The sequence below is a fragment of the Puma concolor genome, chromosome A2 (assembly GCF_028749965.1).
Source record: "Puma concolor isolate L17-30 chromosome A2, mPumCon1.1.hap2, whole genome shotgun sequence".
Lineage (NCBI taxonomy): Eukaryota > Metazoa > Chordata > Mammalia > Carnivora > Felidae > Puma > Puma concolor.
Genome location: NC_141668.1, coordinates 46,183,670 through 46,196,815, shown reverse-complemented (window position 1 = coordinate 46,196,815; position 13,146 = coordinate 46,183,670). Strand labels below are relative to the sequence as shown.

At 42.0% G+C, this 13,146-nt stretch overlaps 1 protein-coding gene across 11 annotated transcripts in view; it reads right to left on the bottom strand.

Annotated features, from left to right (window-relative positions):
- LOC112866381 (RP9 pre-mRNA splicing factor) overlaps nucleotides 1–13,146 on the bottom strand; it is a 43,035-nt gene that overhangs the window by 13,228 nt on the left and 16,661 nt on the right. For 4 of the 11 annotated variants that reach the window (XR_015245731.1, XR_015245735.1, XR_015245732.1 and 1 more), the window contains exons 5-7: nucleotides 10,942–11,003; nucleotides 9,868–10,230; nucleotides 1,568–1,652 (exon numbers count right to left, since the gene is read on the bottom strand). Coding sequence is in view for 6 of the 11 variants with exons in the window: in XM_086693058.1 (XP_086549184.1) it covers nucleotides 10,035–10,230; nucleotides 10,942–11,003 (258 nt within the window). In the remaining 5 variants the exon portion in view is untranslated. Of the gene's footprint in view, nucleotides 1–1,567; nucleotides 1,653–7,544; nucleotides 7,669–9,592; nucleotides 10,231–10,941; nucleotides 11,004–13,146 lie in introns of those variants that run through there. The other 7 variants (XM_086693087.1, XM_086693069.1, XM_086693079.1 and 4 more) reach the window with 3 other exon arrangements.

The window sequence follows — 13,146 nt, the reverse complement described above, 5'->3', positions numbered from 1 at the left end:
GTCGGTTAAGCGTCCGACTTCAGCCAGGTCACAATCTCGCGGTCTGTGAGTTCGAGCCCCGTGTCGGGCTCTGGGCTGATGGCTCAGAGCCTGGAGCCTGTTTCCGATTCTGTGTCTCCCTCTCTCTCTGCCCCTCCCCCGTTCATGCTCTGTCTCTCTCTGTCCCAAAAATAAATAAAAAACGTTGAAAAAAAAATTTTTAAAAAAAAGAAGGATTTATTGCAATGCCAGCAGGATAATCAGGATGCCACCTGAGTGGTCTCTCCCTCCTCAACTTATCATCTGGCCCACCAGAAATAAGGACAGGTTAAAGCATGTTGAATATGAGAGCATCCCTATGGTAAATGAAGTGTCAGGACAGGATGGCAGGATCCAAAGGGAACGTATGATGACCATGCAGAAGGGACTGGAGTCTAAGACAGCCTCTCACAAGTTATGGGAATGTAAGTGACTAATGGGCTGATCCTATTTGGTTGTCTGTGGTGGTTCCATACCGCATCCTGGAGGCAAAGGCAGCCGTACATCAATAGTATTTCTCCATTTTGAAAGTATGTTCTTAAACAATTATAGATGCCCATGTGTGCAGGATTGGCAGAGATCTCAAGTCTGAGGTCCTGCATTCCAGGAAATTGTAATGTAATTTGAAATAAAGAGCTGTAGCAGATGATGGAGAGCTGGTTGGTCTTAAAGGACAGTGGGGTTGAGAGAGAAAAGGAGAGATGGACTTTGAGGTAGGTGGTTGCTGAGAATGGGCAGTCCATGTGGAGGCAGTGAATTGTGATACAAATTTGGGGACTGTGGTTTGAAGTGGGAATGGAGACAGCAGCATGAGCTTATCAAATGGGCAGCCAGGGCAGGTCAAGTGTGTTTCAGGGATTGAGCTTGAGACCAGCCGGCCAGAGGGGAGACCTATGTTGAGTTGAGAAGGTAGGTCTAAGCAGAATGGGCTAAAGTAGTAGATATTTTCCTTTCTAGATGTTTTTCCTCTAGGCAATAAGGAGGTGCCAAAGCAAATTGAATAAAGGACAGGAAGAAGTATGCTCTAGGAATCTTCAGCTGGCAGTACAGTGTAGGAGGAATTTGAACTCTGCCTATATGGCTAAAACCCCTGTATAAAGTCAGTTTAAGTGAACTTTGGATATAAAATGATGAGGGTCTTAACTCTCATGGGAGTAAAAGTTTTACATCTCAGAGAATTCATTAATGAAATTGACTCCTTAAGAATAGAAGGCTGGGTTTTGAACTTGAGTACCTAGAAAAAATGGTAACATCTGTGGTAAAGTAAACTTGTGAAGGGAATTTGTTTTGCTTTATGTGTGGCTGTCAGTGGGAGGACTGGACCAGCAGGTCATGCACACCTGGTTGAAGCTGGAGTTTGGATCACCGTATTTTTAGGGAGGGGGCTCAAACGAGTGGGAAGAGTCCAAAGTAGAGCCTGGGGGATGATTGTATCTGGGGTGCAAAAGTGAAATGAAGCAGGTAAGGGTTGAATGGGATGCATAAGGACCCGCAGGAAATTTAATTAAGCTCAGTCTTAGCTCCTAAACCAGAACACTGGCCATCTTACCTTTAGTCTTCTTAAAGTCTCATTTGCCTCTGCTGTCATTTCTCATCAGTGTGTAGGAATCCATTTTTTCCATCCTATCACAGCCCTGTGAAGAAGATAACCTCAATTTACTCTTGGTTATGCAGTGAAGATGGTAATTTTCAGGGTGAACCTCTAGATTATGTCTGTTACATTTTTTTATTGCTAAGGACTGTAGAATGATATAGAATAGGATCTTGAAAAATAGGTTTTCTTGAAAGATGTATTGTTTGTTTGTTTATTTATTTATTGCCATTGTTTTTTTTAAGCAATTTGGGTTATTTGCTGTATGAATCACTTCTTCCCTCAGGTAACTGTGAGAGATGGAAAAGCAAGGTACCTTACAAAGTTTCAAACAGATTCGAGGCAGATGCTGTAAAGTTTAGGAAACAGCCAGCAGGTATAGAGTTGGTATCTATCCGGTGTCCAGTTTTCAATGTCATGATTAGCTTTTAGGGCTTTGTTTGGGGTTTCCTACTCAGTGCATGTTCTGTCCTCTAAAACTAACACTGCTTGTGGGCAGTGAAAAATGGCAGCATTCTAACTGGGTAGTAGACCTGTATCTATATAGATCCTTGCTCACAAGCAGATTGGAGCCTAAGCCTTTTCATTCTGTGGAGTGTCATTTTTTTTTTTTTTAATTTTTTTTTTTTTTTCAACGTTTATTTATTTTTGGGACAGAGAGAGACAGAGCATGAACAGGGGAGGGGCAGAGAGAGGGAGACACAGAATCGGAAACAGGCTCCAGGCTCCGAGCCATCAGCCCAGAGCCTGACGCGGGGCTCGAACTCACAGACCGTGAGATCGTGACCTGGCTGAAGTCGGACGCTTAACCGACTGCGCCACCCAGGCGCCCCGAGTGGAGTGTCATTTTTATGTCAGTTTTCCACATTTAGTTCACCAGTGCTGTTATGGTAGTGTGTTGTATGTTATATGGGATTTTGTAAGTTATCCTGCTGGTTCAAAGTGTCCCAGGTTAGAGCTAGTAGAGCTGGGCACTGGAAGTTCAGGATCTCCCTTAAAAGTTCAGGATCTCCCGGGGCGCCTGGGTGGCGCAGTCGGTTAAGCCTCCGACTTCAGCCAGGTCACGATCTCGCGGTCCGTGAGTTCGAGCCCCGCGTCGGGCTCTGGGCTGATGGCTCAGAGCCTGGAGCCTGTTTCCGATTCTGTGTCTCCCTCTCTCTCTCTGCCCCTCCCCTGTTCATGCTCTGTCTCTCTCTGTCCCGAAAATAAATAAACGTTGAAAAAAAAAAAAAAATTAAAAAAAAAAAAAAAAGTTCAGGATCTCCCTTAAAGGTCTAGTAGTTTGACAGGCTTCTCTTCACACTGGGTCTTGGCATTGAGTATCCCTGCCACACCTTTAACCCCTAGGCCTGGGGTGTCAGGGAGAAAGTGCTTATTGGCTTTTTAAATGGGCCATTCCTGCCTTGCAGCGGTCATAAAGTAAAGATTGATAATCATGCTCCAGCAAAATGTTAAGACCTTTAACTTTTTCCTAAAGATGAAAATTAAAGATATTAGTAATGATTCTTTGTATAAGAGATCTTGAGTTTTACAGCTGATTTAAGGAACTGTATTATTCTTTTACAGGAAACAAATACTGAGTTCCAGCTCCATAAAAGAACTAAATATTGCATCATTATGGTGGTTTAGAACATGTGATTATCCATTGATTTAATCTAATAAAGCTGTTACACCAACAAACAAGAAAATATGACATTGTAAAGCCTTTGCAATTAAAAGATATAAAACAGCAAATAAATTGAATTGTGTATGTGTGTGCTTCTCAAACATTTTGTTCCCGTCTCAAAATGGCCACATCACTGGTAACACCAACAGAGTTGGGTCATTCCTGAATACTTCTGCCATGTCTATTACTGTCTTATAATCTCAGGGACCTTTAAATATGGGGAAAAGGATGGCAGAGTTGAGGACAGACTAAATAGATGGATTCCGCATGAACAGGAACTACCCTGAAGAGAAAGACGGTACCTTTCTCATTTTTTATAAATGGAAACCAGGCATATAGTAGGTCCACTGATGGCTATGTCCCATGGTGGTTTGTAGTATGTTACTTACTTCCAGTGTATACTTGTAGAAACAAGGGAAACTTTAGGCAAACAAGAGTTCCTTATACTCAGAACCTATGACCTAGATGGTAAATTTGTGGAACCAGTCTTCTCCCAATAAAAGATACAGGTTAAGTCTGTGGCTAGGTGCCAAAATGTTTATATGTGGATGAAGGCTGTCCTAAGAGTAATTATAAGATATAGGTATTTGGCAGATATGGAGAGGCTAGGGTAACCTCTTGGAAGGGCTCTCTGAGTGATCGTATCAACAATATTTTGATACATATGGATGGATCCACTCAATATTGCCTCTAAGTTGTCCAGTGATTTTAACTATATATATATATATATATATATATATTTGACTATATTTTTATATTTTAACTCCATATGGTAACAAAGTATCTCTCAAGATGGATTAAGGAGATAGTAAAAAGTGATGGCACTGCATGTTTTCAGATGAGATGCAAAAAGGCAAGCAAAAGATGATACGGTTTCTAAAGCTGGTCTTATGAGAAGATCTGACTTATTTCCTGCCTAACTCCTATTTAAAAGATGGAGTAGATATTCTAGGAGAATATCTGTGACCCCTATCCCCACCCGTGGCTGGATTATGTGACTCTCCTATGTGTCTTCTTTTTTTTTTTTTTCAACGTTTATTTATTTTTGGGACAGAGAGAGACAGAGCATGAACAGGAGAGGGGCAGAGAGAGAGGGAGACACAGAATCGGAAACAGGCTCCAGGCTCTGAGCCATCAGCCCAGAGCCTGACGCGGGGCTCGAACTCACGGACCACGAGATCGTGACCTGGCTGAAGTCGGACGCTTAACCGACTGCGCCACCCAGGCGCCCCCCCCATGTGTCTTCTAGTAACACCTGCATTTTCACTTTCATAGCCCATTATGTGACATATCACAGGACAGTTACAACGTTTTCAACCTTGAGACCATGTATTCCTTAGGGCTATAGATTATTTTCTCCAGTAGATTATCTCCATGGAATAGTTAGTATAGACCCTGGAACATCATATGCACTCAAGTATTTGTGAATGAATGGCTTAGTGTCAATTTAAATGAACAGTTTTGTCCTTGGCACTGTTCCCACCAACATTCCAAGCCCAGAACATAACTGAAATGGGAAGGCTGGAATAACTGAACAATAAGGAACACTTGAGTCCAGATAATACAACTTCTGAGCTTATTTGGGAACTACAGGAAGGCATTCCACTACTCTAACTCCCTACCAACAGTTCTGATTCATTCAAATTCCAACAGTCTGATTCATTCACCTATAAATCCCCATGAGAAGATTAAAGAGTGTGGTTTTTCATTAATGTGTTAATAGGAGTTGAATCTGATTGCTTTTTTGACACCTGTGAAATAGGAGTTTGAAGTGTGGGTAAACTAATTCAAGGCATTTAAATGGACCATAACTGGGGCTCTCTGGCTAGTAGGAAGATATTGGACCCTAGAAGTTAGGAAAGATGGTAATGCCGGTATATGGAAGAGGAAACAGAAAAAGAGGACAACTCCAATGAACACTTCCCTGCTTTGTAATCCTTCCCAAAGTCTTTATTCTAGAGGCCAGATGAGAAGTCAAGCATAGGTTTGGAAAATGGAGTCCAAAATGAAGGGTACATCCTGATACCACCTTCTGTTTCATTTTCCCAAGCAGTTATTATACCCCATGGCACATTGAGTTCCTTAGGGTCAGACTCTGACATGAAGATTTGTGTGCAGGGAGTGCTTTAATGGAGAGTGCTTTGGGGAGTAAAATCTCTGAAGGGGCAAAGAAAGGATGATTAAGCATAGGGAAGAAGTTTGGATATGATGCAGCAACAACAAAGACCTCAGCCAATCCAATTGGGAGCTCCTGAGCTGCAATGATCCTGCAGAATTTTCTCAACTGGGGTAAGAGGACACCCCTATACCCGTGCACTGACCAGTCACTGATACAGGATGACCCTTAGAAAGGAAGCATGACCTTGGGTACTGTGGCTTTCTTCAAGAAAGATCAAATCCCTGGATAGGGGAAGTCAGTTGTAAGTTGTCAGTTGTTAGGCATCCCAGCAAGTGGGAGGGTAAATATTTTAGTCCGAAAGTCAGCAGTGAGAACTAGGCAGATACCAGTAGCACAACAAAGCATCCACTACAACTTCCAAATCAGGTTCCAACTGGAGCATGTAACCGTACTTCTAATAAATTCACATTCTGTTAAAAGTCTAGGGGCACCTGGGTGGCTCAGTCGGTTGAGCATCTGACCAGCTCGGGTCATGATCTCATGGCTCAGAAGTTTGAACATTGGGCTCTGTACTGGCAGTGTGGAGACTGCTGGGAATTCTCTCTCTCTCCTCTCTCTCTGACCCTCCCCAACTTGTGCTTTCTCTCTCTCAAAAGAAATAAACTTAAAAGAAGTTGAATCTAGAGGTGCACCTGGGTGGCTCAGTCAGTTTAGTGTCTGACTCTTGATTTTGGCTTAGGTTATGATCCCATGGTCATGAGATTGAGCCCCATGTTGGGTTCTATGCTCAGCATGTAGCCTTCTTGACATTCTCTCTCTCTCTCTCTCTCTGCCCCTGCCCTGCTTGCACACAAATGTGCACATGCAACTCTCTCTCAAAATAAATAAAGTTGAGACTAGAACATGAAACAAGATGGTCTCTGCCCAAAAGAAGCTTCCAGACATGTCACTAATTTCAACAAACGTAGTGGCTTAAAACAATAACCGTTGACTTCCGGTTTCTGGACTAGCATATGAGGAGATAAGAAGTCTTTTTATTTAGATTCAAGTTAGTTAATATATAGGATAGTATTGGTTTCAGGAGTAGAAGGAAGTCTTCACTCTGTCCTGAGAAGTAAGAAGAACTAAAAAATTACCAAATCTCCCTAAATTCATCAAAGAATGGAGGTCATGACAAAACCACTGATCCAAAAATTGGAGAGAGAGGCAGACACGGAAAATCACAACTTCCCATGGCAGAAGCCTCTGTGGGAGATAGGTGCACTAGGGTAGGATATCGAATGTAACAAGTGGACCATTCTGGTGTTGATGTGAGAGGTGGGGTTGTGGGTATGTGAGGACACAGAATATATGGGTAATCTCTGTAGTTTCTGCTCACTTCCATTGTGAACCTAAAATGGCTCTGAAAAAAATAAGTCTGAATTTTTTAAAAAATGAAAAATAAAAGCATCACCCATTTATCATCTCATAGGTCTGTAGGTCAGAAATCTGGGTAGAATAGATTCTCAGCTTAGCGCTTTGTAACGCCAAAATGAGGTGTGGGCAGGGCTAGGCTATTACCTGAAGGCTGTGGAGAAGAATATGTGCCCAAGGTCATTTTGACTATTAGCAGAAGTGAGTTCCCTGCAAGTACTGTAGGACTGAGGTGACCATTTCCTTGCTGGCTGTTGACTACGATTGCTTTTACCTCTTGGAAGCTGCCCCATTTCCTTGCTATATGGCCCCTTCCTTTTTTTTAACTTTTTTTTTTTTTTTTTTTAAGATTTTAAATAATCTCTACACCCAATGTGGGGTTTCAGTTTACAACCCCAAGATCAAGAGTTGCATGCTTTACTGACTGAGCCAGTCAGATGCCTGGACCCCTTCATTTTAAAATAAATCCACCAACAGCACATCATGTCTTTCTCAAACTCAGAATGTGACTTCCTCTTTGCTACCTGTCAGAAAATTTAAAAACTTCTGGTTCTAAAAACACCATGTGATTTGGTTCTGACCATCCACATAGTTACAAAAAGATCAATTGTGTATTATAATCTAATCATGGGAATAAAATCCATTATAGTAACAAGTTCTACAGATTTGGGCAAAAAATCTTGGAGGTTACTTTATAATTCTGCCTACCACAACCATGATGACAAGTTGATATATACCTTGGTAGAAGGAGTTCTGGTGACTTCTCTTGATTTTCTAAATAGGACTGGAGAGTACTGAGTCTGAAGGGAGAGATTTCAGGATGAAGAACTTTTGATTGATGAGCTTTATGGGCTCAGCGGTCTGGGAATTGGAACAGAGGAGGAAGAGGTTAGTTTGAGGTTCTTCTGGGTAAACCGGGCAAAAAGACAGGTCAAGGGATATGACAGACTGAAGGAAAGGACCACAGAATCTAGGCCAGAAACAGAAGACAGAGAAACCTGGAGTGAGAGAGGAGGAATTAACTTGCAAAGGCTGCAGTGGATGGCAAGATTCCAGTTAAAGCAGGAAGTGGAAGAAGACTTCAAGAAGAGGTTTAACATTTGGAGCAGTGGTTCTCCAAGTCTGGCCCCCAAACCAATAGCGTCAGCATCCTTTGGGCATTTGTCAGAATTGCAAACTCTCCAGTCCACTCCAGACCTAGTAAATCAGAAATTCTAAAACTCTAGGAACAGGACAGAAGAATCTATTTCAACAGCCACTCCAGGTGATTTTGCTGCTCCGTAGTTTAAGAATCATCGATATTATTCTCCATATTGTAACAGAATATGTTTATCAGGAATGGGTTTCCAGCAGAAGAAAGAAAATTCCTGGAAGGAGAATTTTCCCATTGCATGCTCAGCTAGGATGCCTAGGGTAAATGTAAGACACGGCTGAATGAACTGGCCTTACAGTTTTCAGAAATAACAAATCCTGGTCATTCTAATCTGGGCCAATTGTGTTACTGAGATAAACTTTCTAAGACCAAGGCTAGGAACAGTTACTGAAGGGTGCTAGAGAAGGAGCCAGACTGGACTGCATCAGCCACTCTTTAGAGAGGGGAAACCTCAGGGAAAGTGGCAAAAAGTAGGAATAATGTGTTCCAGGGACCCTGAATGATGAGAGCAGCAACAGATGCTAGTGGAGAGGGAGGGACACCTGCTTATGACCAAGATCTGGCTCCACTTTGGCTCAGCAAAGAACAGACACTCTCCCCTAGCTGCAGGCACCACCCCAACCAGCTGAGCTGCCTCAGCTGCAGCTGTTCATAGGTGGGCTGTGCTTAGCCAACAGGATGAGGATGTATTTGAGGATGTGGGTAGCTGACCCAGTACAGTAATCTGGATCACCTTATAATTTTTCTGAATCTACTACTCTAGAAATAATAATAGTTGTGGGAAAATAGCAGTAAGAACTAAGCAAGTTAAATACATAATTTTTCAATGTTATTACAGGGTATCCCACCCCTCCAAAAAACCCTCAAGCAATCATGCCAGGGTTTATGAGCATAGGTCTTTAGAGTGCAGCAAAGCCCAACATGCTTTATACTGTTGAGTTAAAAAATGAAAAAATGGGAGCACCTGGTGGGCTCAGTCGGTTTAAGAATCTGACTCTTGGTTTTTGGCTCTGGTCATGATCTCATGATTCGTGAGTTAGAGGCCCGAGTGGGGCTCTTCACTGAGAGTGCAGAGGCTGCTTGGGATTCTCTGTCTCCTCCTCTCTGTGCCCCTCCCCTGCTCCTGTTCTCTCTCTCTCTCAAACATTTTTTCAAAAATGAAAAATTGGTGCCGACAAATGTTCATACCATGCTAAAAAGAGAAAAAACTTTTTCTATGATACATAAATATTTCCTGATGACTTCACAATAAATTGGTAACATTAAACACTGGGGAAGGGAACTGAGTGGCTGGGGGAGAAAAGGAAGAATTGTCATGATTAAAAACCTTATGTACCTTTTATGGGGCGCCTGGGTGGCGCAGTCGGTTAAGCGTCCAACTTCAGCCAGGTCACGATCTCACAGTCCGTGAGTTCGAGCCCCACGTCGAGCTCTGGGCTGATGGCTCAGAGCCTGGAGCCTGTTTCCGATTCTGTGTCTCCCTCTCTCTCCGCCCCTCCCCCGTTCATGCTCTGTCTCTCTCTGTCCCAAAAAAAAATAAAAAAACGTTGAAAAAAAAAATTTAAAAACCTTATGTACCTTTTAAATTTGGAGCACATGCATGCATTATTAAGAAATAAAAAATTACTACACTTAATAAATAATGAGCTTTTATTATCCTCGACAACAGAGAAAAGCCATGCCTGGAGTCTCTGGGAATTCTGGGAACGCTCCCAGGGGGAGGGGAAGGCTGCAAGTAGCACCTGGAGCTTCCTCAGAGACTCATTCCCTCAGTCTCACCCTACTGGCAGACGCAGCTGGAAGGAATCACAAACTGCAGGGATCAGTGGGAGGAAGACAATGAACAACGCTTTCCTGCCTGAAATCAGCCGCTGTCCAGAGCCAGCACCAGGGAAGACACAACTCACCCTCCGGGGGTCACGTCTTTGCTGGAAGGCAGGTGAGAATTCACATGCGTGACACCGAATGCCCTGCTCTCTTGGGGTCTCCAAGTCCTCCCCGATTCCACACCCTCTGGTCTGGGGCCACAGTGTCTGATTTTTGAGAGGAGAACATGGAATAGGTCAAGTCCTTGTCAGTCCGAGTCTGAACTCTCATTCGACTTGGAAGACTTATGCTTTTGTTTTTTCTTCTTCTTTTCTTTTTTCCTTTTCTTATGCTTTTCTTTCTTCTTCTTTTTCTTGTGTTTCTCTTTACATTCTGAGGAGCTGGAGCTGCTCCCATCTTCATCGGAGGTGGAATCCTCCAGTAACTGTTTTAACTGCTGTATCCTAAACAGAAGTTTGACCAAAGAACCATATTTTAAAAAAATTGTAGATAAAAATGATGTGAGAGCAGCAGTGAGGGTAAAAAATGTCATGAATAACCACCTTGAGAAAGATGGTACTTATTTTTATTTGTGCATGTCTTCCCCATTCTTGTCCACGTCCGTGCCTGTTTGACAGGACTGTAACCAGTATATGAGCCATTCTGTGTTCTTTCCATTGTCCTAAATATTTCTGCATGTTTCTCGAGTCCTTACCACAGAACTTCTAACAGATGCCTACTTTCCTTACTCACCGCCCCCAACTGCTCAAGTAATCTACCTCCTCAAAACAATTATTACTCAGCGTCACCAGTTTTGGGAAAAACAAACTCTCCCGTTTCTTCACCCTATCTTTGTTCATGTCTAAGGATCATTTTTCACAATAGCTCAGACCCTTAAAGACACTGGAGAAGATAAACTAAGCTATGGTTGGTTGCCAACATCAACTATCAGTGGTATGAGCAGGCTGGGCCAAACACACTGCTAAGCCAACCCAGATAGAACAAGGCTGGCCTGCTCATTCCCCACACACTGGCCTTTCCAGTGATTACTCCTGCCTTCCACACATTTCACAACTAAATTAAAGTACCATATTTACCAAACCACTCATCTAATACTGGAATGGATGTTTCCAACTTTATATAAGAGGGTATTGTTATCACCAGGACCACCTCACCTTACATCCTTTTCATGTCTTTTATTCTCTCGTACGATGTCATACATGGGATCTTCATGTGCCTTGAGGGTTAGAGAAGGGTAAGGTTGGATTAGGGCTTTATGGACTGTTTAGTTAAATTAAAATTAAATCTCTATTTCACTGAAACCAGGTTTTTTTCCTGTTTGGTGTAACATTTAATATGTTCTAGGGGCACCTGGGTGGCTCAGTCAGTTGAGCATCCAATTCGATTTCGGCTCAGGTCATGGTCCAGAGATCATGGGATCGAGCCTCAAGCTGGGCTCTGTGCTGAGCACTGAGCACGGAGGCTACTTGGGGTTCTCTCTCTCACCCTTTGCCCCTCTCCCTGCTTGCACATTCTCTCTAAAATAAAAATGAAAAAAAAAGTTCTAATCCTTAAGGGTTACTGTCACTGCAAACCTATTGAGGCTTTTTAAAAAAAAATTTTTTTAAACGTTTATTTATTATTGACAAACAGAGAGAGACAGAGCAAACAGGGGAAGGGCAGAGGGAGAGGGAGACACAGAATCTGAAGCAGGTTCCAGGCTCTGGGCTGTCAGCACACAGTCTGACACAGGGCTCGAACTCACAAATCACGAGATCATGACCTGAGTCAAAGTCTGATGCTTAATTGACTGAGCCACCCAGGCGCCCCCCTATTGAGGCTTTAACAAAGAATTTTCTAATTAAAAAATACAGATTGTAATTTAAATATCCTTTACAAGAATATAAACCATGGCAGAATCATGTAATACTACTCAAGGTAGAAATATTGAGGTAATTTGCTTTGTTCTGTTTGGAAAGGTGATTAAGAAATGGCATTAAGAAAAGCAAGTGAATTACAAAATGATACATAAGAATGGAACATTTATAGGTACACAAAAATATATGTTAAGTACCTCAAACAAAGTCTGCAAGTATACCAGAAGTACAGATAATTTTTTTTAATGTTTATTTATTTTAGAGACAGACAGAGCACAAGTGGGGGAAGGGCAGAGAGAGCCGGAGACAGAATCTGAAGCAGGCTCTGAGCTGTCAGCACAGAACCCGGCGTAGGACTCAAACCCACAAACCATGAAATCATGACCTGACTTAGACACTTAACCGACTGAGCCACCCAGGTGCCCCAGAAGTCCAGATAATTTAAAGTAACTTGAATTACTTAAAAATAAGAATACATGTAGGAGGAATGTTACAGTATGTAAACTATCTCAATTTTAAAAAAGAATAAATCTAATTTGTAGAAATTTTAAATGTTACCAAAAAATTATGTTAAGCTTGGCTCTGGAGCGTCCATTCTGCTAGTCTTCTGGCAGTTTTCTGGGTTAGTCTGGAAAACCTCCAAAAGCATGAAGGTTAAAGAACACCCTACTAAAGAATAAATGGGTCAACCAGGCAATTAGAGAAGAAATTTAAAAATATATGGAGGGGCGCCTGGGTGGCGCAGTCAGTTAAGCGTCCGACTTCAGCCAGGTCACGATCTCGCGGTCCGTGAGTTCGAGCCCCGCGTCAGGCTCTGGGCTGATGGCTCGGAGCCTGGAGCCTGTTTCCGATTCTGTGTCTCCCTCTCTCTCTGCCCCTCCCCCATTCATGCTCTGTCTCTCTCTGTCCCAAAAATAAATAAACGTTGAAAAAAAAATAAAAAATAAAAAAATAAAAAAATAAAATAAAAATAAAAATAAAAATATATGGAAATAAATGAAAATGAAAATACAACAATTCAAACGCTTTGGGATGCAACGAAGGCAGTCCTGAGAGGAAAACACATTGCAATCCAGGCCTATCTCAAGAAACAAGAAAAATCCCAAATACAAAATCTAACAGCACACCTAAAGGAAATAGAAGCAGAACAGCAAAGACACCCCAAACCCAGAAGAAGAAGAGAAATAATAAATATCAGAGCAGAAATAAACAATACAGAATCTAAAAAAACTGTAGAGTAGATCAATGAAACCAAGAGTTGGTTTTTTGAAAACATAAACAAAATTGATAAACCTCTAGCCAGGCTTCTCAAAAAGAAAAGGGAGATGACCCAAATAGATAAAATCATGAATGAAAATGGAATTATTACAACCAATCCCTCAGAAATACAAGCAATTATCAGGGAATACTATGAAAAATTATATGCCAACCAAGTGGACAACCTGGAAGAAATGGACAAATTCCTAAGCACCCACACACTTCCAAAACTCAAACAGGAAGAAA